General features: G+C 62.0%; 4 protein-coding genes across 4 annotated transcripts; 2 read left to right on the top strand and 2 right to left on the bottom strand.

The window, feature by feature from the left end:
- Nucleotides 1-6: 6 nt before the first annotated feature.
- On the top strand, nucleotides 7-11,632 carry CHLRE_16g649800v5 (uncharacterized protein). Its single transcript, XM_043070778.1, has 15 exons — nucleotides 7-273; nucleotides 439-1,792; nucleotides 2,188-2,356; nucleotides 2,639-2,728; nucleotides 3,074-3,184; nucleotides 3,482-3,571; nucleotides 3,812-4,030; nucleotides 4,506-4,586; nucleotides 5,321-5,769; nucleotides 5,967-6,120; nucleotides 6,428-6,652; nucleotides 6,947-7,270; nucleotides 7,664-7,951; nucleotides 8,152-8,345; nucleotides 8,525-11,632. The coding sequence occupies exons 2-15, from the start codon at nucleotides 513-515 to the stop codon at nucleotides 8,682-8,684; spliced, it is 3,834 nt and encodes a 1,277-aa protein (XP_042915421.1). The 5' UTR covers nucleotides 7-273; nucleotides 439-512; the 3' UTR covers nucleotides 8,685-11,632.
- Nucleotides 11,633-13,449: 1,817 nt separating this feature from the next.
- CHLRE_16g649750v5 (uncharacterized protein) lies at nucleotides 13,450-18,546 on the bottom strand. Its single transcript, XM_043070777.1, has 5 exons — nucleotides 17,630-18,546; nucleotides 17,444-17,532; nucleotides 17,110-17,316; nucleotides 16,185-16,795; nucleotides 13,450-15,983 (listed from the first exon to the last, which is right to left on the bottom strand). The coding sequence occupies exons 1-5, from the start codon at nucleotides 17,925-17,927 to the stop codon at nucleotides 15,914-15,916; spliced, it is 1,275 nt and encodes a 424-aa protein (XP_042915420.1). The 5' UTR covers nucleotides 17,928-18,546; the 3' UTR covers nucleotides 13,450-15,913.
- A 766-nt stretch (nucleotides 18,547-19,312) lies between these two features.
- CHLRE_16g649700v5 (uncharacterized protein) lies at nucleotides 19,313-25,745 on the bottom strand. The gene is made up of 13 exons (XM_043070776.1): nucleotides 25,330-25,745; nucleotides 24,997-25,098; nucleotides 24,627-24,739; nucleotides 24,070-24,132; nucleotides 23,852-23,898; nucleotides 23,544-23,625; nucleotides 22,907-23,034; nucleotides 22,533-22,614; nucleotides 22,070-22,177; nucleotides 21,654-21,760; nucleotides 21,320-21,378; nucleotides 21,054-21,160; nucleotides 19,313-20,776 (listed from the first exon to the last, which is right to left on the bottom strand). The coding sequence occupies exons 1-13, from the start codon at nucleotides 25,628-25,630 to the stop codon at nucleotides 20,534-20,536; spliced, it is 1,542 nt and encodes a 513-aa protein (XP_042915419.1). The 5' UTR covers nucleotides 25,631-25,745; the 3' UTR covers nucleotides 19,313-20,533.
- Nucleotides 25,746-25,862: 117 nt separating this feature from the next.
- CHLRE_16g649650v5 (uncharacterized protein) lies at nucleotides 25,863-27,597 on the top strand. Its single transcript, XM_043070775.1, has 2 exons — nucleotides 25,863-26,235; nucleotides 26,508-27,597. The coding sequence occupies exons 1-2, from the start codon at nucleotides 25,945-25,947 to the stop codon at nucleotides 26,688-26,690; spliced, it is 474 nt and encodes a 157-aa protein (XP_042915418.1). The 5' UTR covers nucleotides 25,863-25,944; the 3' UTR covers nucleotides 26,691-27,597.
- Nucleotides 27,598-27,635: the final 38 nt, after the last annotated feature.

The raw sequence follows: 27,635 nt of genomic DNA, 5'->3' as shown, positions 1-27,635 counted from the left end.
AAATCTGACACAATAAACTAGTTACAGGCTTAACGACTGTTACTCCACAATGACAACTTCAGCGCCAACTTGAAATTCACCACTGGTGTGAACGCTGGCCGGAGTGCGTCCTGGAATTTGAAGGCCTTAAACCGGTGCGCAACAAAACCTTTTCGTTGAAGGACAGAGCGTGTGCGAGGCCGAGCCGCGAGCCCGCCCTCGCATTCGTTCGGGCTTTACAAGCGGCGGTCCAAAGCGCACGTACATCAGCAGATACACCCAACCAAGATACAGGTGTGTTGCCGCAGCAAGAGCCGGTTCGCCCCAACGTAGTGCCAGCCGGGGGCAGGGTGGTGGGGGGGCCGAGCTGTGCCGACGCGGCAGTGGGCCCCGGGCAATCAGGCATGCTTTGTTACCTGCAAATCTGACTGTATCCTTTGACACTGCTCGATCCGCCAGGCGGGGTTCTCTCGCTTCCAGGGCGATGAGTGCAGCGACGGATCGCTCTTGACGCGTCCACGCCGAGTCTCTGCATGTGGCAGAGCGGACAAGTGTCCTCACAGAATACATCTCAACGCACGCCAGGAACCAACATACAGCATGGTGCACATGTGTCTCAGTCTCAGCAGGACGCCCTGCTCGGCACCTCCCCAGGCGGCCTGGGTGGTGCTCAGCTGCAGGGCTGGCGAATCCTGCCCGCAGGCGGGAGCGGGGCTCCCGCAGCCTCGCAGCAGTTCGCCACTGCTGGTGGGCTGCTGCTCCAAGCGCAGTACCTGCCGGTCGCAGTCTCGCTGCCTCCCGGGCTGCACCAGACAGGCCACGGCCTGTCGGGTGCGGGCCTGCAACAGCAGCCGCCCGCGCTGCTCTCTCCAGCGCAGTACTCCCTGGGCACTGCAGCCGTTCAGACCATTCCGCAAGCGGTGCCGCCGCAGCAGTGGGGAGCCGCTCAGACGCCCAGCGCCTGGGCTGCTGCGCCCGGACCACCCACCGCGCAGCAGCAGCTGGTACACCAGCAACAACTTAGCCACGCAGCTGCCCAGCTGCAGCAACAACTACACCTGCACGCGCACGCGCATCCACAGCTCATCCAGCAACAGCAGCAGCAGGTGCAGCCGGGGCACCCGCCCGGCCTCACGCTAGCCCCCCAGCCGGGGGGCCGGGGCTGGGGTGGCCAGCACCTGCCATACGGGCGTACGGACACCCTTTCGGGTGCCATGAATGCGCGGTCAACCGGCGGGCGCGACGCCGCGGGCGGTGGCGGCGGAGGCGGCGGCGGGGCGGGTGGCATGGCATACAGCCACGGCCGCGGCGGACGCGGCGGTCGCCACAGCGGCGGCGGTGGCGGTGGTGGGGGTTACGTACCGGGAGGTGGCCGTTACGGCCGCGGGATTGGAAGTGGCGGCAGCTGGCGCGGCGGGAGCGCGGGCGTCAGCGGCGGGGGCAGCGGGCGCGGTGGCTATGGCGGTGATGGCTACGGTGGCGGCGGTTACGGCGGCGGTGGCGGCGGTTACGGCGGCGGTGGCGGCGCCGCCGCCAGCGGCCCGCACGTGGACACCCTGATCCACCAGCTGTTCATGTCGGTACGGCAGCTGCCACGTGGCCAGCCGGCACACGAGGCCGTCGCGTCGCGGCTGGACGGCCTGGACGGGCGCGCAGTGGCCGCGCTGATGAAGCAGCTGTCGACCAACGGTCTGGCGGCGGCGGCCTGGGACATTTTCGACTGGCTGCGCGGCCTGGAGCCGGGCGTCGATCTGGGTCGGCTGCTGGACGTGTATCTGTACACAGCCATGATCTCGCTGTGCTCCAGCAACAGGTGTGGCGGTTGGCGGTGGTGGGAGGTGGAGCGGGAGGTACAGCGGGAGGTGGAGGGTGAAGCCATGTTGCGAGACAGCGCGGGTGCTAGCAAGCACTGGGCGCTTGTGCCAGGTCCTTCCGTCTCCCTGGGTGCCTTTTCATCTCCTTCCACATGACTAACCAGCTACGGACCGAGTCCTACACAAACACAAGCCCACGTTCATAATAATCGATAGTGACATTGCAATGTGTGAGACATCAGCGCCTGCCATGCCCCGCCTCGTTGTACTTCTCGCACCCGCCACCCATAATTCCACCACCTCCACTTACTGCCACCACCTTTTTGCGCAGCTGCGCTCTCACCAGCTCCTTCCTGCCCCCGCCTGCTGCCCCCTCCCCGCACCGCCCCCTCAGGCGCGACCTTGACGTGGCGCTGTCGCTGAGCCGCGAGATGGCGGCGCGCGGCGTGCCGCGCAACGTGCACACCTTCTCCGCCCTCATGAACGTGTGCATCAAGGCCGGCCAGCACCAGGCGGCGCTGGACGTGTGGCGCGAGCTGCAGGAGGCAGGCTGCAGGCCAAACGTAAGCGCGGTCGTGGGCGGTCGTGGGCGCTTTACCGGGAGTACGCAGTCGGCGGGTGGTGGGCGTTGTGGGGTGGGGGTCTGTGGCAGGGTAATGGGTCGGCGGTGCTGCTGAAAGGCGCTGCCGTTGTCCTATCGTGACGGCTTGGGCTTGGCGGCGACATGTGTGGGACAACACAACTTGCTTGTTGCTTCCGGCCGTGCGCACGGCTACATTCGAGCAGTTGATCTTTGACTGGATTGTGATCATCCGCCGTCCTAAGATGGTTGCCTGTGCCGACAGGTCGTGACCTTCAACACACTCATCGATGTGTACGGCAAAACCGGGCAGTGGGCCGAGGCTTTGAAGGTCCTCGCCCGCATGAAGGAGGAGGTGAGGCATGTCGTTGCTGGTGTGCGGGTCTGCAACTCCGCGCGTCAGGCTGCATGGGTCTTCGGCCGGTCATGAAAGGGCATGTCGGGGACGACTGGTGTCGTGTGTCCACGCCGCCGCACCCTCGGCACCATGGCCGCACTTCAAAAGAGCAGGAGTGCTGCGCCAGTTTTTCCTGACATTTTCCTTCTCAAATTGCATGCCGGGTGTTAATGTTACGGTGTGATGTCCTTATGGAGCTGGATGCGACCTCGTCTTCCTAGTCCTGCATGCCCCCAGGCCTTCCCGTCCAAACCTTTTGTTGTGCCCTGCGCGCCACCCCGGGCGTTCCTCCCGAACGCGCAGGGTATGGCGCCGGTGACGCGCACCTACAACACGCTGATGATCGCCTGCAACAGCAGCAACCAGTGGCACGAGGCGCTGTCTGTTTATGCGCAGCTGGTGGCGGCCGGACAGGTGCGTGTGTGTATGTCCTTGTGTCGACTCGTGTGTGGTTTCACCTGTCTGACTGCAGACGACCTGTGTCCGTGCTCGCCTTCCTCGGGCGGAAGCTGAAGTGGGCGCGGGTTTGGATGCTGACTAGGGCGGGGAATGAGCACGTGCTGGCTTTGACATCAATATCGCCCTTCACCAGATGTTCCGGGAGTTAACAAGACAGGTCGCCGCCTTTCTCTCACACATGCATCCCCCGCCGGCTCAGCCGTGTTGCCTCTTCCGCCTAACCCTGGTTGCCTCTTCCGCCGCTCCCCGCAGGCACCCAACACCACCACCTACAATGCGCTCATCACCGCCTACAGCAAGGCCGGCCGCCTGGAAAAGGTCCTGGAGACGCTGCGCGAGATGGTGAGTCCTTTCCACGCGTGTTGACCACACGCTTTCCTGTCGTTCTTTATCATGCGCGGGGATCACGCTGCGTTCAGTGCCGTACGTACTGAGTTAATGTAGACAGAAGCGCTGCATCTGCGCCCGTTCCTTCTTTTTCTTCAAGCCCAGCCCAGCATCACCGCCACCGCTACGCCCCCAGCGGCCCCGTCCCTTTAAACCCGCCCCTCCCCAATCTCCCTCCGCACCCGCCTTGCGCAGGAGGCCGCCGGCTGCGAGCGCACCGTCATCACCTACAGTGCGCTCATCTCCGCCTGCGAGCGCAACGGGCAGTGGGAGCTGGCCCTGCAGATGTTTGGGCAGATGCTGCGCGAGGGCTGCAACCCCAACATCATCACCTACAATAGCCTGATCACAGCGCTGGCGGCGGGGGCGCAGTGGGAGCGAGCCGCGGACGTCTTCGCAAAGCTGCAGCGGCAGGTGGGCAGCACGCCGCGTCGGTTGCACGAGTGCATGGACACACGGACGCACGGACTGAGCTATGAGCCTATCATTGCTCTGGTTCTTTGAGGGCGTTGCGGCGACATCGGGGTCCTTATGGCGTGGTGGTGTGCGGTATGTGTTTTGCGCCTTCCCACCTGCTCCGCATCAACATGCCCTTCGAGTACTCATCTGCACGGAGAGCCTGGACCGCCATCAGGGGTTCTTACATTGGTCCTGGCACCCGGCATCATGCGGGACGCGCGGCTGTCACTCTTGGGGCCTGCAACCAGCCGTGTGGCTGCGCGCCGTGTGCGCTGTTTCGTGGTTCCTGACATATGGGGCAGCCAAGCGCTGAGGCGCCGTGGCAGCACCTACTGCGCAGGCGCGCAAGACACGCTGCCGCAGCGCTTCTGGCACTGAGCGCTGCTGCTACTGCTGTGCCGCTGCTGTCATTGCTTCCTGGCGCCCGCAGGGTTGTGAGCCGGACGTTGTGACGTACACGGCGCTGATCAACGCGTACGAAAAGGGCGGCCAGTGGCGCCGCGCGCTGCAGGTACGTCGTGAGAAAGCCCCGGGGTTGCTAGCTCGCAGTCGGAAGTAACTGTAGTACGAACCCTGCCGAGAAGACGGGGCTAAGGCGGAACTCGCAGTGCGGCCTTCGACGAGCAATGGCGGTCAACGGCGTTCGCCATTCCCGGCGTTCGCCATCCCCGCGCAAAGGCCAGCTTTTGATCAGCATGAAAGCCGGCCACTTTCGAATGAATGGGCGTGCGACGCTGCGCAGCGGAACGTGACGTTGCAAAAGCAGAACTTTGCGCGGACTTTTGCGCCCCTCGAAGATTGCACGAAATTGGGATGCATATGGCGAAGCTTTCTTGTTATGACTGCGGCAAGCTCTCAATGCCAATGGTCGGCCTCACGGCCGGTGCACCGCGTTCCGGCGATTCCGACGAGCCAACATTCACGCTTACTTGCGGGTGGACCTGCTCGACACTTCTTAAGACTTCACTTCATTAGTACCTCGGGGGCTGCTGAAGAGGGCCTGCGTTAGCTCGGACTAGCGGAAACATTGTGCGGGAATCTTGGCCATTACCCTGGCCATCACCAGGTTTCCCATACTGCGTGACGTTCACGCAATCGGACCCTTACATAGGCACTAAGGCGATTAGGTCACTTGATCATAAAGGGGAGATTGAGGGAGCCCATGACGGGCACCTCCGTCTACTCGCCGAGCTCGCGCCCCCTCCTACACGCCCATCGCCCTCGCCCTCGCCGGCCCCCCTGCAGGCCTTCAAGCGCCTGCTGCAGCAGGGCTGTCGCACCGACCACGTCGTCTTCGCCGCCATCACCGACGTCCTGTGGGACAGCGGCACCGCCAGCGCGCAGGCCCGCGCCGCACGCATCTACCGCGCCGCCGTGGGCTCGGGCGCCATCAAGCCTGTGACCGCCGCCCCGCCCGCTGCCGCGGGCTCCTCCACCGCCACCACCAGCACCGCCGGTACCACCAGCAACAATAGCAGCGGCGCTGTCCCGCAGGCGCTAATGGCGCTCGCGCTGTCTGGTGGCGCGGCACCGCCGCCTGGTGCCGCCTCGGGCGGCTCCGCCACCGGCTCCGCAACCGCCGCCACGGGCTCCACCGCTGGTGGCTGCCTGGAGCCCCTCCAGGAGGTTCACCTGGGCGCAGTGGCCTCGGGCTCCAGCGTGGCCGCCTTCTTCTGCTTCCTGGCGGAGCAGCGGTGAGGGAGAGGCCGGGCGGCACGGGGAAAGGAGGCCGATGGGGGCAATGGGTAACCGTCCATGAACGACGGGATGACTAGCCGGCAGGGGTACATGGGTGGCGGGCGCAGGGTGGTTTGTGCTGCCTCATTCGAGCGCCGCTGGCTTAGTTTCTGTCGCCCTCCTGATCCCCGTTCCACCTTCGCGCACCCCGCAGCGACCGCGCCATTGAGTCCGGGCCTGGGGCGCTGCCACCGCGTGTGGTGCTGCGCTTTGCGCGCTCCCGCGGCGGCCGCGACGCGGGGCCGCTGCTGCTTGACGCGCTGCAGGCGTGGCTGGCGGCCCGGGGCGCGCCTTTCAAGCTGATGCAGGTGGATTTGCAGCCGAAGGAGGTTGCGAAATAGGGAAGGACCAGGACCGAGGGAGTTGCAGAGAATGAGGCGGGGGTGTAAGTCCTGTGGCAGCGGCTTTTGCGGGGCCTGAGGAAAGAGTCCAGCGGTGGCGGCTCAGTGCGCCGTGCTCAGGCACACGCGGTCTCAGCCAGTGTTTTCTTTGTTGAGATGAGCTTCCTAAGTAAGGAACAACCTGCTAATGCTGCGGCTGTTGCGGGTGCTACTGCCTTTGCTACCTCCACTGCTGTTGAACCTGTCGCCCGGCGACTGCTGCCTGCTGCCGCAGGACTTTGGCCCCGTGCCGGCTCAACGCCTGGAGGCGGCGGGGCCCGACCTGGCGGCCTGGCTGACTGGCGACGTCGCCGCACTGGAGCTGGCGCCCTTCTCCAGCGTGGGCGCAGGAGCAGGAGCAGCGGCCGCGCCGGGGGGTGGTGCGGGCGGCGGCAATGCGCTGCTGCAGGCGGCGCTGGTGGGCGTAGACGAGGAGAGCGACCACGACGCCGCGCTCGAGGTGTGTGTGTGTGTTTGTGCGTGTGCGTGTGTGTGTGTGTGTGTGTGTGTGTGTGTTTATGCGTGTGCGTGTGTGTGTGTGTGTGTGTGTATGCGTGGGCAGAAAGCACAAGGGGAAAGGGAAGGGGCTTGGATGTTCTTGTTGGTGGAGCGAGCCCTTATGCGGGGAGACGCAGGAGCGGCTGTGCTCTACCGCAAGCATGGCCTGGCCTTACCCCGACCCCACGTGCCCCGACCCTCCTCTCATCAACTCCACACATGCTAACCGTCACCTTCATCACCTTCTCCTCGCCAGGCCTCCTGCCGCGACGCCTTCGCCGAGGTCCGCTCCTTCGAGGCCACCCACTGCCTGTCCGTGGCCGCCATGGGCCCAGCCTACCTGGCCCGCCGCCGCGAGCTGGTCGCCAACCTGCTGTCCGTCTTCGAGGCCGTCTTCGCCGGGGGCGCCGTGGGCGCCGCAGATGGAGCCGCAGGCGCCGGGGCTGGTGGTGGTGGTGGTGCTACTGGTGGTGCTAGTGGTGGTGGTGGTGGCGGCCTGCCTCGTGTGGCGGTGCACGACGCGGTGCTGCTGCTGGACCGGTTCATGAGCTCGGGGCCGGCGCTGCAGGACAACTTGCTGGTGAGAGCTGCGTGTGTGGGTGGGTGTGAGAGGGTTAGTTGGTCTGATCCAATCCCAAAGAAACTGAGACCCAGGGGTTTGTGGGCTGCAGCGGTGTGGGGTGTGGCGGTGTGGGGCAACTGGAACCCATGAAAGCTAAAAGCAGCCCGTAGAGCGCACAGGAGGTGGGCACTGGGAGGTGCAAGGCGCATGCGTCGTCCAAGCCCGCCCCCAAGCCCTGTGAGGCGGCCGCCCCATCCCCTGCCTGACTTTCCTCACCCTTCAGTGCGTCCTATACCGCTTTCCTAAACATCCTTGCAACCCCCCCCCCGACACATCCAAACATCCTTGCAACCCCACCCCCAAACACCCCCCCTGGGCCTGCCTGGAACCCCCACTCACCCCTGCCCCCAGACCATGGCCTCTGTCACCGCGCTGCGCATGCTCGCCGTCTCCGAGCTCGCCGCCGCCACGGCCGCCTCGGCCGCCGCCGCTGACCACGCAGCCGCGGCGGAGGCGGAGCTGGAGGGCCTGCTGGCGCGTGTGACGGCGCTGCCCACGCTGGGCTTCCAGTCCATGGAGGTCAACGTGCGGTCTGCGTTGGCGGGCGACACAGCCGCCATCAGCGCCGCCCGCTGCGCGGCGGTGTACCTGCGGCGGCTGGGCGCGGCGCCCGAGGCGGCGGGCGAGGAACAGCTCATGGTGTGTTGTGGGTCGGCACTCGGCGGGCGATAGGTCGTGGGTCAGCAGGGCAGCAGGATGAGAGCTGGCAGGATGTGAGCAGGGGGGAGGGAGGGGGAAGGGCCCGCTGCCAAAGCCGTATCCGCAGCCGCAGTTGTCGAGCCCTGTGCTGTGCCGCATCCGCGCCACCCATACACCACACCCCACCACGCCCCACACAGGCGCTGCTGGACGCGGCGCTGCTGGACGACGAGTTCCTCAACTACCGCCCCTCCGCCACCGCCGCCGCCGCGCTGTACGCGCACCGCCTGCGCCGCGGCGACACGCCGCCCTGGCCCACCGCCGCCGCCGCCCTGACGGGCTACGCCGACCTGCAACACCCGGAGCTGGCGGCGGCGGTGGGCGCCGTGCAGAGGTGAGAGGCTCGCTAGCTGTCAGGCATGCGTGAGCAACCTTGCTTGCCGTGTAACAACGCGCACCCCAAGTTACACTCGCATGAACAACGCACACAAACACACACGCGAATGGGCGGACGCGCACCTGTTTCATGTTCAAGCACAAAAAGTTAAGACGTACACGGACTTGCGACTGCAGGCTGCTGATGGAGATGTCGTCGACATCGGCGGCCGCCTACACCGCCGCCTCGTCCTCCAGCGCAGCCGCCGCCCGAACCAGTTTGAAGCTAGGTGCAGGCAGGGGCGCCAGAGAGCCGGCCGCCGCACCGGCCGCGCCAGGCGCCGCCGCCAGCGAGTAGGCAGCCGCGGCTGCTGCTGCGCCGGCTGCCAGCGGCGGAGCTGGCGAGGCTGGTGGCGGCGCAAATTAACCGGATGAGACAGATGGCGAGCACGCGCCGTCCAGAAGCGGGGCTTTTTCGTGTCATGCGTTTGGGGGCAAGGGGCCGGCGCCGCCGCCCCAACCTAGATACCTACGACGCGCCAGCCCTGGTGCGCGAGCAATATGGGGGAAGAGGTCGTGTCAAGACCGTTGCACGCACGTACGCACGCACGCACGCACAGAGAGAAGTAATCCTAATGCAAGCAATGCTCAAGCGCTTCATACCGGTGATGGTGCGCTGTGGAGCAAACATCAGCGCAAAAACAATCAGACGCACACCAAAAGTCTTAGATGCATGCCTTTGCACTGCCAATATCTAGAAAGCTTTGGTACATATCTACGACGACCGGCTTGGGTTGTGTGGAAAGGGCATGGGAACTGCCGCGGCAGGAAAGACTGGTCAGCCTTCGCGCCGCCATCACACGTCACGCAGTGTGTGGAGGTGTCGCAGCTGCGATGCGTCGACACACGGGCGCAGGCGACCCGGACTCTGCGACTAGGGCCTTGAGAGCCTTTCGAGCAAGTCGGGAACATTGGGTCATAGAAGGTCAAGGAAGAAGCTAATGTGGGTGGGGAGTTGGGTTTCATGTTGGCCGCACCACCGCATGCTGCTGTCTTACGATTTCATGCGGTATGGCTTCGGATAATGCATGCTCAACGTTACTGCACGGGATTGCTGGCTGCTGAGCGGTTGTGCCAGTGCGTTTGACTGGCACGGAGCTATCGGCGTGGGTAAGTTACTGGACCCGGCGCTGCTCAGACAGGCGGTGCTGCTGCTGATGCACATGGTGGTGGTGATGTTGCTCATGCAGTACTGCGTGTGAGGATTACGAAGTCACGGCCTGCCCAGACCACTGCTGCGTTGCCGTTGAGGCCAACGCACGCAGGGGACTGTGTTTTCCCTGTGCACCCGCGGCCGCGAGGGGATAAATTGCTAATGTACATGGAGGGAAGGTGCCTGTTAAGGGTGTTGCGATGTCGTCAGCCGAAGGCGGCTTGGCTCGCGCATTCCTCCGCGGCACCGCTCAATGCTGTGATTTCCTGCTACGACCGCGCCAAATGCATGCAAGTTCAGTTGATGCAACAGGGGGGTTGCTGCTGCCCCAGGCCGAACGAGTAAGGCCGGGTGAGGGGAGGGGTGCATCGTTGCAGCGCCTGACAGGGTGGAAATGCGTACGGCGTGCCGGTGCAAAGTATGTACAATGAATGCGTGGCGCACGCAGTGTGGGCTGGCGCGACAGAAGGTGCATGGAGGGTGGCACCTCGTCTCGATGTCGACATGGGCGCGCGGTGCGCATGCATGAAGGATAGGCAGGGGACGGCTGTGCGCACACTCGAGACATGAGAGCTCTCATGTCATGGAATTGCCGGGGTCGGCAGGGAGGACAGGTGATTAGCCAGGAGGCAGGTGTTCTTCTGGCACGCATACGGCTGCTGCAGTTACAAGACGTACGCATGGCTGGCACTGAAGCCTCGGAAAAACGCATGCTATTCACTGGGTACTGGGACAAATATAATAATCTGGTCATACTGAAACGCTTGCCCATGAGGTTGCGATTATTCCTGCACAGACATTTTTGGATGCAACGCACGCAATGGCGGGGGGATACCTATGCTTGCCCTGGCAACGTGCGAATGTTTTGAACGCCTTCAATCTTTACGTAATGCAATAAGTGCAGCCTCGCGGTGAGGGCTGCGTTGTCTGAGGCTACACATCTGAGGCACACCAGGGAGGCCATACATCGCCTCTGAAGCAGTACCCGCGGACTGCTCAAGCGCGGCATGTGAGACCCTCTGTGCCTCCCGATATGCTTTAATGGTGCAATCCCTTCCTGGCAGAGGCACACGGATAGGCGACAAAGTTTCAATAAAGCTGTTGAAGAAGAGGGCTGTGTTTGACTGCCGGGGTCTGCTTTGTGTTGGTGCTCCCACAATCCGGCGCGTGACCGCACATCCGAACTCGGTGATGCATGCATTAGCGCCCGATGCGCGCGGTGTCCGTGACAGCAATTGGTGCTTAAAGCGAGCGACCGAGTTTGATAGTGGTGCGGTGTGGCGCATGGAGACAGGGCGCAATATATGCAAGACCTTGGCAGCCTTCAGCCCATGTGATATAATGCGGAAACAATGCCTTGTTATCTACAAGTGCCGCGGTTACCAGGCGGCGCAGGGGCGGGCTGAGGCGGCAAGCACGCATGCGGATACGGATTGGGCGGATTAACGCACGACGGAAGGAAGCTCACGCTGCCACACGGGTCACAGTGGCTCTTTGACTTCATCAGGCCGACATGCCACGGGCTCATTACGTGCTGCTGCTAGTGAGATGGCGAGCGATGAGTTTGTGGTGTGTCGTGTACTTGCTGGGTTGGAGGCCTGTTGGAGGTGTAGTCGACTTTTGCTCACGTGGGCAAACGCACGCTGGTAGGGCTGAACGGATGCCTCAAGTTCGCCAGGGTGTGACAACGCACGCATGCCCTGCTTTGTATGTATTGTTGCACTGAGAAAGCGACAGGTGAGAGATCCCGCGGGGATGTAAGACTACTGCAGCCATGGGTAGAGGCATGGCATGCGACGTGTGTGGATATTACAGTTGGCGGCGGGGCACTTCTGGGCCGAAGTGTTGTGGGCGATAAGCAATGGCGAGCGGGACATGTGCTCCGAGTAGCATTAATTGAGCCAGTGTCTGGCCAACACAGAGTGCGCTGCATGGCGGGCTGGGAATTCGAGCGTCAGGATCACGATTGATACACCCACGAGGCCTGCCAACCAATAAGTGAGGCACTGGCTGGGGCAAATCGGGGGCATGCAAGGTTTTCGCCATCTCCGCGTGGCGCTGCACATTGCGCTGACCAACACGATCATGCGGGTCTGTCTGGTGGACTGTTGCACATGTGCACGCACATATCGCTTGCCTTGACAGCACAATCCCTGAAGGAGGCCATCACCTTGCGCTCGTTCCAGTGTTACAGGAAACCGAGGACCGCTCACTGCAGCCCAGTCTGCTGCCGCTGGAGCTGAGCCGCGTGGGTATGGTGCCAGAGCTGTTCGGCAGGCTGCAGGTCGCGCTGGTGGCTGGAGAGTGGCTGGAGAGCGTTCGCCGATGTGCAGCAGGCAGGAGATCAGGCGGCGGCTTTGTGGCTTTCCCTTGGAAGGCAGTCGGAGCCTTCCGCGCCTTGGGTTCGGTGGGCATACCTTCGCGATTTTATACACACGGATGGCCCCGTTGCATGCGGTGGGCTTGGTGGCGGTGGCAGTAGCAAAAGCGGCGGCGGTCGCAGTAGCAGCAGCGGCAGCAGCTCAGGGCCTGCAGACGGACCAGGACGGCCACCAAGGTTGTGTGTGGTTACAAGGTGGTGAGCACGACGTGCATTCCTGTCCTTGTAGAAACCTAGGCCCGGGCCGGGGGGCCCTTATAACGCCTGCAACACTTATATATGCAGCTAGTTTGGTCCCCGAATGGGGGTGCTTATGCTCCTGTGCTCCCAAATGGAATCTAGTAACGCGGCTAACCTGGCTGGGTCCGCATTCTGGAACCAGAGGAACGCACCAAGGAACAACCCAGTGCCTGGCGTGGTCGCTGCTGGCCAGGCACTCGCAGTACACATGCACTGGCCGCCCTGGGCGCAATGCGTATTGTAGGCGTGGACCCGGGCTGCGTCAACTACCTTCCACCCGCACAGCCACGAGGGTCAGGCGCATACCGCGAGGCTGTGGGCCGGCCCAAGCAACGTCCCAGAGGGCGAGCGCCAGCGCTTAGTGCAAGGCCCTACCCGACCGCTGCGGGAACGGCACAGGGAGCGGGCGAATTTAGAGATACCGCTTGGTAGACCGCAGCGGCGGCGGTGCAGGGCCTGGCGGCGGCAGTAGCGTTGCAGGGCCTGGCAGTGGCGGCGGCGGTGCAGCACAGTCTGGCGGCGGCGGCAGCGGCCCTGGGCCCAGCAGTGGCGTGCATAGCGGAGGGGGCAGGCAAAGCCATGTAGAGGAAGAGAGCGCGGCGCCGCCCAATAAGAGGCGCCGGTGTGCAGGTTGAGGCCCGGCCGGTGTCTGGTTAGCAGTCTTTGCTGGCGAGCATAGCATGGCAGGGTGTGTGGTAGGATTTAGTCGGAATTACCGTATTGCTGTGTGCTTGTGCTTGACAGCGGGGCATGGCTGGGCACATGGCGGGCCGTGCCTGTACGAACCGATCCCGGCTATGTCCGGAAGATGAAGTAGACGCTTACGGCCTCAGACGGGAGACATGGCGTGGGCGGCTGGGCGCAAGCCCACTTTTCCCGTGAGAGGGAGCACCACTTTCTGTCCACATGAAGGTTACTAGCACACGCGATTGAGGCGAGAACCAGGCGATTGTGGCACTGGCAAGGTTAGCGCTTAGCAGGGGAATGGCGTGCGCTGAAACGGTGCATGCGCTTGCGTGCGCCTAAGAAGCCCTTGGGGTAGCCCATGACTTGTGGAGCGCAGCAGGAAGGGCTGCGTCTGACGTGTCGACGTGGAGAGACTTGACCGCTGCCCAGGCGTGTGCCCCACAGAGTGGGTGCGGCGAAGAAGCAGCAACAGGAGCCCGCAACGGTGCTGCTGTGATGCGGCGGACTCGCTGCCTGGCGTCCCATCGCATGTCCGCTAGATGTAGAGGGGGAGAGCAGACGACCTTGTGCGCGACCGTCCGTTGGCGTGGCGAATAGCGGATGGTCAACAGGACATTACAGTCGTTTCCGCAAGTCCCCAAAAATAATTAACTTCGTAGGCAAACCCTTGCCAATCATAGCCACACGCCAACACCACAGCCACGAACACATTCCGAATCACCATCACAAGCACTCTGTACACCGCTGCGCCCTTCCGCACGTCAGCAAAGCATGGGAAGCACCAAACTGCCACCTACACATGTGGCATCCGGTGGTGCGCGTGGCGCGCATCGCAAGTCGGCTGCAACACAACCCATTACAACAAGCGCATGATGCATGCAAACCCAACACATCTCATGCCAACCCACAGCTACCTCCAGACACCCACGCCTTGGGAACGGATGTCAACATCTTCCGAGGGTGTTCTTCTGAGTCTCTGCCTGGCATACGCCTGGGCTGCCATCCATCCACTGCGCCGCCTTGGTGGTTGCCGCCTTTCCGCTCTTCCGTGGCCATTCCTGATTCATCCACTCGCATAACCGGCACTCACACAGCCATCCTTCGGACATCATCGCCCACGGAGTGTTTCCGTAGCCCACGAAGGGAATCAACGACTAGCCTCAAACTGCAGGGCAACCATTTGAATACGTTATAACTAAATTTAGGATCACAGGCACCAGGCCGTTGTCCATGGCGGTCGCGCTAGCCCCGCCACCTCAAACCCTGGAAACAAGTCATCAAACCTGCACGCAGAAATTGCCATACCAAATCCACACGCACACACTGCCGTACACAGCGTGCTCCAATGGTCTTGATGCAAACACAACAGGTCTCCCAGGATGTGTCTACGCAATTCTCACCTGTACAATCTGGACATCAAAAAACCTTTATTATCTTGTGTCAAACGTGCAGTGCAACGAAGCGAGGCACACTGCCTAAACCGACTTGCAGCGCCAATACCCTGCGTGGGGTTACCCAATCACCTCTTGCCCTCCCCCGCAAGCCCCTACTGGGCAAATGACTAACGACGTTTACTCCGTTTGGTGCCTGCCATGGCCACGGCACAGGCAGACGAAGCCTCCTGTGCACCCTCGCCTCCACCTGTTGCTTATTGCCTCTACCCGTTCAGTCGTCATGCCTGACTGTCACTCTTCAGCTCAGCTCACTGCAGCCTCCAGCTCACTGCCTGCTTGAACACCCGCGATCACCCGTCTCTCACCTTCCGCTCAACTCGTGAAGGCGTCCACTCCGCTCCTGCTCCTCGGGACGCTCATCTTCGGGAAAAGAATCCAGTAATCTCAGGGCGCGCACTCTGCGGAGATGCCGCGACAAGGCCCATGCATGCACTAGCTTCGCAACCAAAAACACAACGCACTGCGCACACCACGATGTGTGTTGCACACTCGCACACACTCACTGACAAACACTCGCACTCTTGCTTGCCGTCCCGCACGTAACCTCGTGCAATGTTCCCATCTCCCTTCCCTTTGGCACACAGAAACAAAACTTTTTGCACGTTTGCATACTCGCTACTTCACCTCGCACACACACACACTCACAAGTCGTGGAGTCTGGCTTCGCCTGTCAGCGTAGCAAATGGCAAGGCAAGCGTCCCTATGCCGAGTGTGCCTCGTCACAGCAACAAGTGCCCAGCCTCTTGCAGTCTGAGGCATAGCCAACCAAGCATTCCTGCTTTGCAGTGCGCTTATGTCCTGCCATCCCCGTGGAGCATGGCCCCTTTCCCCCAGAATCCAACCCCAACCGTACGGTATAATCCGCAACCCAACGCATCGCATTTACGGTACTAGGTATCGTTGCGACGTTGAACCGGCTGTGCCAGCCATTCTCCTTCACTGCCCCATTTTGTCCGGCACGTGCCTAGCCGCTTCCACCGCTCATTCACTCATCGCCATTCAAGGCGTCGCTTGTCATAAGGTGAAGCAACAGTTGGTTCATTGATCTACGGCATTGTAAATTACTTCTCCCCCGCAGTAACAGCCTTGCGTGTCCATGCGCACTTGCGGCGCGCCAGACGCAGCCATTGAACATGGCAGTCGGTCCGGCGGCCCAGCGCTACTCCAACGTCAGTGCACGATCTTCCATTTGGGCGCAAGAAAAAAAGGAGCAACGACGGCGACGGCCTCGGCTGTGACGCACACATGCGCCTTTGCACCGCCGCCGCCGCCTGCTGTTGCGCGGCTCAAGACATCTTTTTTTGCGGATTGGTATATATTGTCAGCAGCTGGCAGCTGCCTGAGCTCCCACTCGCCCAAACGCCGGACGCCAGGCCAAGCGGTCAGTCATGGAAGGCTAGCATAGCGAGTACGGCGCATGCTGAGCCTTGCCTTTACGTGTCGTAGCTGGCGGGGAAAAAACTGGCATACCGGCGGTAGGGGAGCCAGGGCAACACGCCCTGAATGTCGCTGCCACCAAGGGCCTCGCGGCGCGGGAATCCGCGCCATTAGGTCAAGGAAGCCGCAGCTCCGGCCGACGCCGCCTACGCTGTGTGTAGAGTCCATCGCGGCGCTTAGAAAGCCGTGATGGAGCACGAAAAAGGGTTCTCGAAATCGAGATCCAGGTCCCAGCCGTCTGGGATCCTGCGGTCAAGAAAACGTGCACAGCGTGAGCTCCGCAAGATCAGTGATCCGAATTTTGACAGGTGGCGAGAAGACCACATGGCGTGAGCTGCTACGACACACCACAACGTCAACAACCCCGCCCATAACGAACGTAACTTTTATCACCGACAAGTACCTGCAACCCGTAAGCTGTAGCGCATTCAGACCCGCCGTGCCCACCTGTTGTCGTCCTCGCCGAGCAGGCGCGACAGCTCCGCGCCCGACAGCGGGCACTCCTCGCCGCCTGCCTGCTGCTGCGGCGTCGAGGGCGCCGCCGCTGCAACGTGCGCCGCCGCCGCCGCCACCCTGGCGGCCTTGGGGCCGGCGCCACCGACCGAGGCCTTGCTCACGCCGCCCTTGACCTTGAGCGAAATCTTCATGGCCGGCGCCGATGCGGCGGCGGCGGCACCGGACGGCGGCATCATGCCGGTCGACGAGTTGCCCGCCTCGACGGAGCGCTGCGCCGCCGCGGCCTCACGCCGGCTGGACCGTGTGGACTTTGTGGGCGAGCCTGACATGAGGTTGTTCAGGTCACCGCTGTGAGACTTGGCGGGCGCCGTGCTGGCGGCCGCGGCGGCAGCCACCGCGGCGGCGGCGTGCGGAGCGGCGGCCGCGGCGGCATTGTTGCCGTCGGGCGAGGCGGCGGCGGCGGGCAGGTCGTCCATGTCCAGGTCGAACGCCGAGGCGAAGTCGTTGTGAAAGGAGCCGTTGCTGGTTGCCTTCTGCAGGCGGCCGTCCATGGTGCTGGAGCTGCCGTTGGAGCCCTCGGACAGCACGTCGTCCTGCAGATTCTGTGGGGCAGCAGGCGGAACCGGGGAGGGGAAGGCGGTTTTGTGGGCAGAGCGGGCGAGAAGCTGGCGGCGGGAGGCGTTTGATGTGTGAGGAATATGCTATCGGAGGGGGCCGTGATGGGGCAGCCGTGTGTGGACAAAGAGGAAGCGCTGGGTGCCAGGGGTTCCGTCCGTCCCGTCCGTAACGTCGAACTTTCGGCCCTGCCCCACCACGTGACGACGGAAGGCACGAGCGTGAGGCACCAGGGTGAGGATTATCCGTATCCAAGACGCGAGGTATCCGTGCACGCGGTGTGTTAACACTGGCTGCGCACCTCGAGGAAAGAATCGTCGCCGAGCACCCCGAGCAGCGCATCGAGATCCATGTCCTCCGCCTTCATCGCAGCAATCGCCTGCTGCTGCGCGCTGGGGGATGCCGCTGTCGAGGATTTCGCCGCAGCTTTGGACTTGGAGCCGGCCTTCTTCGGTGACCCGGAAGCCTTGCTTGCCTTGCCCTCCGGACGCGCCGTGGCCTTGGCCGGCTACAGCAACATGAAGAGAAACAGGCCGAGTATGTATTGGATTAAGCAGCGGCAGCGAAATCGCTGAGTAAGTCTAGGGACGGACCGTTGGTTTGCAAGCACATCGATTCTTCCCCCCAGCAAGCACCTGCTCTGCGCAAGGCGCCTGCGATGGCTGCACGATGCTCGAAGGCGCGGGGGGCGAAGGAACCGGAGTCACCGGGCTCGCGGCGAAGCCTGTTTGTAAGGCAGAAGAAAGGTCATTCAGAAGTGCTCACCAACGCGCCGGGCCCCTGATACGCCAATCGCGCCCATCTTTGTATCTATTACGGACCTGGAAATGGTGTCATGAAGCCAGGGAACATCGCCGGCCGAGCGGTGGGCATCGACATCGCAGAGGCATAGCTCAGCTGCGGGAGCAGGCTGCTCATGACGCACAGCTGCATGAACTGGGAGTACAGCGCCTGCTGCTGCATAATTGATGGCGTTCCCCAGCTGTACTCGCTAGGCTCCAGGCTCACAACGCTGGACAGAGCATTCAGCTTCTCCACTGCAGCCGCGAGCGACACGATGTCGCCACGCGAGGCCGACGAGGAGGCCTGGCCTGTAGCGCTGCACTTTGCGGCGGCCATTTTCCTGCCAAGCGGGGGTAGCAACCTGGGCCGCGTGTCCTTCAATCCCTTCTACGTCGGCTGCGCGCTGCCCCTGCCGTGATTTCGGGGACTATACTGTAATGAGTGTCTACTGTATGAGAAACTTTGGTGTGACAGAAGGCTGGCGCCGGCCCCTGACTGTGCGAGAACGGCTGCGATGGCAGATACTGAAGGAACTCTTTTTCACGCCGCAAAAACGCTCTGCTTGCAGCGTCTACACTAAAGAGTACCTTGTCTTATATATCGGCGTATTCTGCGGCCTGGGGTGCTTGCAGGCTTGCCAAAACGGCGCTCGCGACGTCCGCATGCGCGCTACCTACGAGGCCAGGGTCAAGGTCGCCCACACCGCGTTAAGCAGCATAAAGCTTCGGAGCACCGCTGCACACGACGTAATGAGCAGCTGCCCTGCTGGCGAGCCTCGAAACCGGAGGAAGCGTTTTGGGGTCTGGCGTTGCCGCGCTGCGCTCCCTTCGAGCGCGTTCGATATAGATCGCCGATATATTGACTTGAAGGGCTTAAATATAGCCTTTGAGAGCTAGGGAGCTGAGATACATTTCTTAAAATATCCGTCGGGCGGAGCGGCTGCGCGCAACGATGACCCATGTCATCAAAGCGGTTTAATTAAAGCATATTGTCGAGCTTGCCATCGTGCTTTAGTCAGGCCGGCCCCCCTGAGTCACGCGCAAGCCATTTCCTCCACACACATAATGAAAGTGGTCGCAGCTTAGAGTGCTGTACGTAGCGTTTTTAGACACTGGGCCTTAGCCAGCCAGGGCAGGGCCTTCTCCTCTGATCACCGGCCGCGTGCCCCCACAGCATGCCCATGCATCCGCGTCCTTTTAGGTTCGCATCCCGGGATACATGGGTCGTCTGGAGGCGATGACTTGCTGTTGTGCTGGAAGTGAAGGCGGGGGCTGCTGGCGTGGTCCTAGCCTCCTCGGTGGTCCTCTCCTGCTGTGTGCCTGGGGTCAACCTTGGGGTCAACAGGGGTCAAATGACCCCGCCCGCTTTCCTACGGGGATCAACCTTCGAACGGCCCGGCCAACCCCTGATGCTACGACATACCCCTGAGCCGTGGCCACGGCCGCTTTCTGCTGGCGAAGACGGGAGACATCCACAGGCGTACGCCCTTGCCTGGAACTACCTTGCCGGCCAGCAAGACAAGTCGGCCGTAGCCGGCCACCAGGCCGGAGAGCTGGTCCTCTTACCGTCCTTTGTCGTCACTCCTGCGTCCGACCAGCCGCACGGTCGTGCCTTGCCGTCGCAACTTGATTGCCATATGCTGTGGTCTGGGAATACGTTGCATACTATTCGGACTACGCCACCCTGCCTGCCTGCCCTAACCCTGTCCCATCGCATCCATTTCCGTGCGGGGGCGCTTACTAATTGACTGACTTCCGTCATGGAGTGCTTTAGTGAGTGACTTTCACTCTTCCAGGCGACCTAGTCACCGCGTGGGGCTGCATACTATCCCCGAATCTCGCCAACTCCCCCTTGCCGGGGGTGGGTGGGAGAGGGTGGAGTGAGCACGTAGAAGCCCTCAGAGCACCTCAGGCAGGGTGGCGTAGTCCAAACGCTTAAAGCCGCTTTTAAGCCGCCTTCCGCTCGGGTCTACGTACGCATTAATTCCGCAACGCACATCGATAATAAGCCCCTGAATGCCGTGGGCGAGAACACGGTTAGGGTCCTTCTCTCCAGCGGCGGGGCCTGCCCCTGGACAAAAGTGCAAGCCCTGACCATATATACGCAGCACCGCCCCCTGCCGCCCCGATGCATCGTGGAGCCAGCGGGGTGCCAGGGGACGGACACGCGGCCGCATTCCAGAGGACAAACGTTCTACAATTCTCAATCTGGCAGCCCCACCCACATGCTGCGTGACGAAACCTTCGGGATGAGGGCCCGTCACTTGAGTTTACGTACCGTACCCTGATCAAAACGCTTCAGGCAGATTCTGAACGCTCTTGTTGAGCTCTGTGCATTTGAATCATAAGGTCAATCCCGTCGGCACTTCATACTGGGTGTCTTAATCACTCCGTCCTTCACATGAACGGCTGCCCCCCCCCTGGTAGAGCACCAGGTTACCTAAGACTGCATTACACACTACTACACTTGTCCTGCTGTCCATTCCGTCAAACTTTCATGCACCGTGCCGTGTCATGCATCTGGCACAGCCGCCCTGAGCCGCCCTGCCGGGCATAAGCAGGCATACGGCATGCACGGACGGCCGCCTCAGACAAAAGCAACGCACCGACTGCATGCGCGCGCAAACAAGGGAAAACAACGGCAACGGAAGTCTGTGTTGTTCATGTCAAGACACAGCTGGATGCTTAACGTCGCATTTCTCCGCACGTCGATGCTGCTCAAGGATCCGCAAAGTAAGCAAGGAATACAGTGGCACATCGGCTCATTCACAATCACGATGTGCTTATTGTCTGTATCTTTAAAGTTCAGGCTTAGAGGTGAAGTGGTGATTTGTGCATACTCAGTCCCCACGTCTTCCCTAGTACGGTACAGCTGCGCCGGCCTGCTGTTGCTGCGCCCACACCTCCTGCTACGGCCGGCCTCGGCGTGCATGCTCGATGCTACTACCGGGCCCGGGTTGCGATCTTTTCCTGGTGCCTCGCAAGCCAGCGGTCGTACTCGTCCAAAATTGCTACTGCCTCCGCCAGCAGAAGCTTGTGCTCCGTACGACACCGTACGGCGCCCGCCACCAGCCCGTCGAGCCGCAACTCGCCGCTGTCGTGCGACGCGAGCAGCTGCAGGTCTGTCTGCAGGGACGTGGGCAGCTCGTCCAGCGCCGCCTGGTACGAATGCCGTACCGCCGCCACCTGTACGGGCACCGGACGTACCGGTCACATGAATGCGGTCATGCCGTGCGATGTGAGGATGGCTGTTGCTGGACTGGCACAGACGCACCTCCCACACGTGTGTCCACGACGCCGAGCATGCGTGGCTATGGGTAGCGCAGCGCTGCTTGCACGCGCACAGCTGCAGCCAAGGCTGCCAAGTGATGCTGTAACGACCCCCCGACGACCGATACCCGCAAACGCATTCTTTTATTTTCCTAACGCTAATGATAAATTGCCCGCTCAGCATTATCCTCACATTTGCGCGCTCCAGCTCGAACGCGCGAGGCTGTGCCGGCACGTGTTGCGGCGGCGGGCGCCCCGAATCGGTCCAGGCCTTGGGAGGCCAGTTCCCAAACAGGCCACCTGCGGCGTTTGTTACGCAGCATGGTAGGCGTGTCGGAGCGGCATGGAGGGGCGAACTACCACCAGGGACAACGCAGGAAAGCCGCGCGGGTACGAATGGGAACCGGCAATAAGTGGGAACGCGGCGTTGCGTAGCGTTAACGCGCACCGCAACCCCACCTTGTGACTGGCTGGCTGACGGAAAGCCGTCTGTGAATGTCATGGACAGCAGCGCACACCTGCGTACATGGGACCCGAGAAGTCGACACTCGTGTCATCGTGTTCACTTTGCACAAGAGGGTGCATCAACACCAAGACGTTTGTGAACAGGGCGCCCAATGCCGCACACGTGCCAGTCGCGCACCACTGGCCCTGCTGTGATGCGATGTGCATGCTTGTGAGTGTAGCGGCTGGTGCATCTGTACATGCGGCTGGGTAGTGTGGTGCGGCGCGGAGTGCTACACACATGCACAACCCTTACTGTAAGGTACACACATACAAAGACGGTGCGCACCGGCGGCGGTTGAGGTTGACTCGCTCCATTGGGTCGCCATCCGCTGCCTCCAGCACGGTCCGCTTGGGCGCCACAGTGCCCTCCCGCCAGTCGCCCTTGAAGCCCACCTGCAGGCGGGGTGGGGGTGGTGGGGGTGGTGGGGGTGGTGGGGGTGGTAGGTTATTTGCCCCATCCCAACGAAATAGGTCCCAATAGTCAAGGAATCGTCACCCAACGGGGTAGAGCCGTCCATGCAAGACAGGGCAGGGTCGTTTCGGTGAGTGGCGTAAGTGGAAGGGTGGAATGGCTCAGCAGCAGAGCCATACTGTGATCCCCTGTGGAAGCAAAGGTGGTTCCTCATCGGACTGCCCACTCTTGTGATGTATCTAGTGCAACTGATGATACCAATGTATCGCATTCCGTGGGCCTGTCCTCACCGACTCCATCACGGACGCGCCGTACAGCGGCGGCAGCTGGTCCTGATCAGGCAGCTTGATTCGGTCGTTGGGGTTGCCCGGTACGACAAAGCCGTAGTCACGCATAACCTGAGTGCGCGCGTGTTTCAGAGCACAAAGGAAATCAGTGCGGGAATGCGCATGTGAGTTTGCATGGTGAGCAGCCCACCCGCGCTTAAGAAAGCTCGAGAGCAAGAAAGCATGCATCAATGGATTCAGGTGACTCAGGTCCGTGCTAGCCACGTCAAACATGTCTGAATTGCACCACCCTATGACAGGTTTCATCAAAGTGCGGGGAATGCGAATGGGTGTACCGGTATGTGGAATCGTCAAGGGGAGGGGGCGTAGCCGTCCATAAGCCACAGGGAAGAGATACTGCGTCATGGGTATGGCCTTTGTGTCACCCGCTGCGTACGGCGGCGACCTCACGGAGCAGCCCTCGCACCTCGGGGTTGGGCTTGGTCTCGCCGTAGCTGATGGCTGCCTCCTCGCCCGGTGCCAGCGGACCCAGCAGCCGCAGCTCGAACCTGCACACACCATACCAAACCGCACCGTACCACGCCGCAACAGCCCGCGCACAAGGAAACACATATGAGCGACAATACCATGTGAATCCGGCGCACATGCATGCAAGCGCACACTGATCCCAGCGGCGCAGTTGCAGTCCTCCCGCCCGATCGCCGGCCCATCCAGTCAAGGCAACGGTATGCAGTCCAGCATCAGCCACGCAATCGTAGCAGTGCATGGAGGGATATCACGGAGGATATCCAGATACCCAAATTGCCAGCTGCCTGCCAAGACATTTCCTCTTCCTCTTACCGCTTGTTGTCTCGCGCCATGCAGAAGGTGGCGTTGGGCCGGAAGGAGTGGTTGGCCAGGTCGGCGTAGGGAACCATGAGCGTCAGCCCCTCGCCGTTGACGTTCTCGCTGAAGGTGCGCGTGCGAACCTGCAAGCGGGGGGGTCGGTTAGCCATAGTTGGGGAAGAGAAGTGGAGAAACGAGCCCGCGGGGCGGGGGAGGCAAGCAGCGCATCAGCAGCCTAACGCTGGCCCTTCTTTAGGCAAGCCAAGACATAAGGTAGGGAGGTCGCAGCAGGGTGGGAGGCCGCAGAAGGTGGGGAGGCACCAGAAGGTGCGGCCGGCTGGAACCAGGTGCGGTCGCAAGCCATTCATGCGCAGTCCGGTATTTGCGATTGGCCGCACACAGGTGTCGGCCTTCATCTGTCAGCCATGTGTCTCTCGTTCTTGTGTCTCTCTGACTTCCCCCCTTTTCATGAGCGCCCAGCCCCTGTCCACAGCCCCCAGTCCATGGTCTACAGTCTTCGGCCAACGACTAGAAGGACAAGGCTCAAGGGCGAAGGTCAAGGCCAAACCTCCTCCGCGCTCTGTTTCTGGGTCCTGGTTTAGTTTGGTTCGAAGTGACCTCCCCGCCCCCAAACCCCCACCGACAGACCCACCATGGACATGGCCCACATGGTGTCTCGGGCGCTGGCCGCCAACTTGAGCTGCGCCAACTCGCCCTGCACACCGTCAAAGTACCTGTGCCGCGGGGGGGGGGGGGGCAGGCGCGGGCGGGCAGCTGGGCGCGAGGCGAGGGCGTGTCCGGTCACAGGTGAGGGTATGGCAGGGCCCATGGGCATGTGGCAGCCTTGCAAAAGGTCGTGTCTTAGGCAGCCTAGCCCCACAGGGCTGCACAGGGCCGCTGAGTCCCGCTGGGTACTCACTAGGCAACCCCGTCAGCCCCCCCCCCCTGTCAGGCACGCACTTGCGGTGCACGCCCATGGCCCAGTTGTACTGCGACTTGGCCTCCTCCTGTGTGACGGCAGGTCGCACCGGCGGCAGGCGGCGGCAGCAGCTGTTTGACCCACACATATAGCACCGTATACGGATGACTGCCGCTGTATGGGCAGCCAAGCACCTCACATGTTGCAGGAAGCAAGCCGCGTTCAAACTGTCCGCCCCACACTTTCAAGCTGTACCCACCACGAGATCTTTAATCTGCAGCTCCTTGGCCACATCCGGTCCGTAGTTGATGAGGCACGTCACCTGCGGGGGTCCCACAGCACACGTGGCATGGACCGCACGCACACAGTCACACACCGAGGCACGTCACGTGCCACCGCGCCCTCCTGGCTTGCCCCACCGCATCGCCATGCTCCACCTGCTTCCCTCTCCCCCCTCGGTCCGCCCGCCCTTGACCTGGTTCAAAGTTAGCCCCTGACCTTGCCCCCGCCTGCCCGTCCCGTATCCCATCTCTCCACCCCCATGCACCCTCACGCCGCACGCTCCCCCTGCAGTTCTCCTTGCAGCGCGATTGTTTCCTTACGGGATTGGTTCAACGTTAACCCGTGCAGTACGACACGTCAGTTCCGTACTTCCGTGTGCGTGGGGCATGGCGCCCATGACCATCACAGCCCGCGCCCGACTACTGTAGCCAAGCCGGGGACCACGCCCTGCATGGCTGCATCCACTGAGGGTTTGAATCGCTTCAGCCCGCTTCCCCCCACCCCCCAGGGCCCAACATCACCGTAGGTCCCCACCTCGTCCGCGGGCGGCAGAGTGGCGATGTATGCGGCCCACAGCGGCGAGTCGGGCAGCTCCGACGCCACCCACAGCAGCCAGGCGGTCATGCGCACGTCCCAGCGCGCCTCACCTGGCAGTGCACGCATGGAGGGCCAGTAGAGCCTTTGGCGCCTGTGCTGGCCACTGGAACTGCTGAAAGCCATGCAGGTACCGCGTTCGTGCAACCTTACCGCCCTCTCAACCGCTCCGCAAGCACGTGAGATGCCGGCACAGGCCAGGGGCTGTGTAGCGCTCCCCCGACCCAAGAAGACATCATACATCCCCATGCCTGTGACGAAAACTAACTTGGCGTATGCTTGTTGCAACACCCTACCCCCCTGCCCCTACCCGTGATGAAATCCAGCAGCTGCGGCGGCAGGCGGCCGTGTGCCTCCTGCCACAGCTCCTGGCAACGGTCGCCAAACACGCTGATGCCGCTCAGGGGCTCGTCTGCAGTGGCGGCAGCGGCAGCAGCGGCGGCAGTGGCCGAAGAGTGGGGGAATGCGGCCGCCGTCGTGACACGTGGGCCCTTCACACGCCCTGCATGCTGGCGCGGCGCCACCACGCCGGCCCTCGCCCTGGAGGTTTGCCGCCAACCCGCCTGACTCCTGGACCCGCCTGTGCACACGGTTCTAATACTCCCTCAGGGACCCACTCCGCAGTCGTATGTCGCCAGCTCACCGCTGATGACGAGTGCGTTTTGCAGCGGCACCGACACGATGCACTGGCGGTCCAACTGCTGCAAGGCAACCAGGCCGCGACCGAGCGGGGTCGGCCCGCAACGCACAAGCCGCTGCGCCTCGGCGAGAGCCGCAAGAGCCTCCGGGTCCGACGCAGGGCCTACGGCAGCCTCCGCGGCTGGCTCGACCGTCGTCGTCTCAACAAGAGCAACGGCGACCGACGCCGCGATGGGCGCGCCCAACAAACCTCGCGGCGTGCGTGAGGTGGCGCACGGCACCGGTCTTAATAACAAGCTTGGCATAGAAGCGCCCGCATGTGGCCGGCCAGCGACGCGCGGGACACATGGCCCGCTGCAAGCAAAGGATAGCTGCATAGTGTCGCTCTTGCTGCTCTACAAAACCTATGTGGCCTGTGTGTACCACAATGTGAGCGACTGAATTGCGTTTAAGTTGACGTCGAGTGACCCAACGGCGCGATGGCATGAGCAAGCCCTTGTCAAAACCAACCCGAATTGCCCTTCCGTTATTTCGGAAGCTTTGTACATCCTATTTTCAGTGACCACAACTTGCATCATCACTCAATTAATCGACAGTTCAGAAAACAAAGTTCTGCGCTATGCCGCGTGTGCTTCTGTTCCCGGTGGATGACACGGAGGACAGCCAAAAAAGCTGGGACTGGATGATTCATAACTTTTATAAGGAGGGCGACGAGGTGCACTTGTTGAATGTCATCTCGCGACTGTCATTTGCCGCGACTCTGGGCGTGCCCGCCGTAGATTTCACTCCACAAATCAACCGGGAAGCTTACGAGGCGGTCGTCCGCAAGGCGGAGGCGTTCATTGTGAAGCGCTTTCTTGCGAGGCTGCCCTCGAGCATCCAGACCACGCCCATCGTTCATATCATCAAGGCAAGCAAGACGAGGGACAAGGGGGTCGCAGGGGAGCGCCCAGGCGCTGAGGAAACGGTCCCGCACGTGTGCACGCTGCATAACCAAAGTCGGTGTCAGCTTTTTCTCGCACGCCGGCAAGGGGCTTGAATGTGCAGTTGCGTAGCTTAACGGCGTGTCCCGGTCGTGGAACCGCCTGGCTTGCGCACGAGGCTGCCCCGAAGCGTGCCGTCTGTTCGTCGCCAACCCACCCTCTCGCTCCCCTTCCCCCCTGAACCCTCTGCCCACAACAGTCGGAGGTGGACACGAACAGCGTGGGCCACGTCATCTGCATGAAGGCCGAGGAGATCAAGGCCACGTGCGTGCTGATGGGCAGCCACAACAAGGGCCCGGTGCGCGAGTTTTTCATGGGCTCTGTCTCGCAGTACGTGTCGCACCACTGCAAGGTGCCTGTGGTCATTGTGAAGCAGCCATAAGACGCCCAACTGCGGGACTCAGGATTTCGGGGGTTTGGGGGAACGGGGTTCAGGCAACGCAACTGTGGGGGCAGTAATAGTGGCAGACCTTCAGCGTCCGGGCGTGGGCATGCCAGCATGCCGGTGAGCCAAGGCTGGTCAGGTGATGAGTCAGCCTTGCCCCACATTAGATTTTCAGATGCATCGGACCCACGGCCAGACGTGCTGCTGCGCCGTCAGGGAAATATAGATATCAACAGTCGGACGGCTTTCCTAATGTTGCCAAGGCGGTGGTGTGTCCTAAAACAAAATGCATCGCGATTGCGCCAATCTGCAGTTGTTTGGACGTGGTGTGTGGTTGATGTGAGGTTCAGGCAAGTAGCGCAAAGCTGGGGACGCGTGGACCACGCGCCAGCTTTGCCTGCAGTGCAATTGCGTTAACCCGGGAGATGTGTGATGTGTTCTTGTCGTGTGTTTGTATGGATGCGGGTTATGCAGGGGTCGTGCTCTGGGAGTTCAGAAGGTCATCGTGCGACCAAGCAGGTGCTGTGCTTAGCTGGCATTGTGTGGAGGATGCACATGGGTGCAATCAGCAGTGCCTACTTCACGCAGACTGTTGTGAGGCGGGTGTGATGCGTCCTCAGCGTACCGTACACGCTTTGGGCACGACAACACCGCACACCGTCGCGGGGTGGACAGCAGGGCGGGCCACGGATTGGGCAACGTAACGTTTAATGACTTTGACCAATGCATCATAGGGCGGCCGCGGAGGCGGATTCACGCCTTTGCAATTGCAGGAAAGAAGTGTCTACGTACGCATTAGTTCCGCAACACTCGTCAATAAGTGTCTGGATTTCATGTGGATGCCGGAACGGCAAAACCCTGAGAGCTGTGCGTTGTTGCCTCGTTGTAACGGTGCGGTTTATAAAGCTTACAAACGTTTTACCAGTTCCGCCCGCTCGTTCA

The sequence above is a fragment of the Chlamydomonas reinhardtii genome, chromosome 16, assembly GCF_000002595.2.
Source record: "Chlamydomonas reinhardtii strain CC-503 cw92 mt+ chromosome 16, whole genome shotgun sequence".
In the NCBI taxonomy this organism is placed as follows: domain Eukaryota; kingdom Viridiplantae; phylum Chlorophyta; class Chlorophyceae; order Chlamydomonadales; family Chlamydomonadaceae; genus Chlamydomonas; species Chlamydomonas reinhardtii.
The sequence above is the reverse complement of the archived record's forward strand: the minus strand, read 5'-3'. Positions and strand labels throughout refer to the sequence as shown.

Bases quoted from the DNA above. Each gene is read 5' to 3' on its own strand.
- CHLRE_16g649650v5 (XM_043070775.1), top strand. From the start codon at position 25,945: ATGCCGCGTGTGCTTCTGTTCCCGGTGGATGACACGGAGGACAGCCAA. The intron at 26,236-26,507 runs GCAAGCAAGACG...TGCCCACAACAG, and splicing joins CCATCGTTCATATCATCAAG to TCGGAGGTGGACACGAACAG.
- CHLRE_16g649750v5 (XM_043070777.1), bottom strand. From the start codon at position 17,927: ATGGCCGCCGCAAAGTGCAGCGCTACAGGCCAGGCCTCCTCGTCGGCC. The intron at 17,317-17,443 runs GTGCTTGCTGGG...ATGTTGCTGTAG, and splicing joins AGGCGCCTTGCGCAGAGCAG to CCGGCCAAGGCCACGGCGCG. The intron at 15,984-16,184 runs GTGGGCACGGCG...TCTTGACCGCAG, and splicing joins CTCGGCGAGGACGACAACAG to GATCCCAGACGGCTGGGACC.
- CHLRE_16g649800v5 (XM_043070778.1), top strand. From the start codon at position 513: ATGTGGCAGAGCGGACAAGTGTCCTCACAGAATACATCTCAACGCACG. The intron at 4,031-4,505 runs GTGGGCAGCACG...TGGCGCCCGCAG, and splicing joins TCGCAAAGCTGCAGCGGCAG to GGTTGTGAGCCGGACGTTGT. The intron at 4,587-5,320 runs GTACGTCGTGAG...GCCCCCCTGCAG, and splicing joins AGTGGCGCCGCGCGCTGCAG to GCCTTCAAGCGCCTGCTGCA.
- CHLRE_16g649700v5 (XM_043070776.1), bottom strand. From the start codon at position 25,630: ATGCCAAGCTTGTTATTAAGACCGGTGCCGTGCGCCACCTCACGCACG. The intron at 21,761-22,069 runs GTGAGGACAGGC...CCCCGCCTGCAG, and splicing joins GCGCGTCCGTGATGGAGTCG to GTGGGCTTCAAGGGCGACTG. The intron at 21,379-21,653 runs GTGCGCACCGTC...CCATGTACGCAG, and splicing joins GTCAACCTCAACCGCCGCCG to GTGTGCGCTGCTGTCCATGA.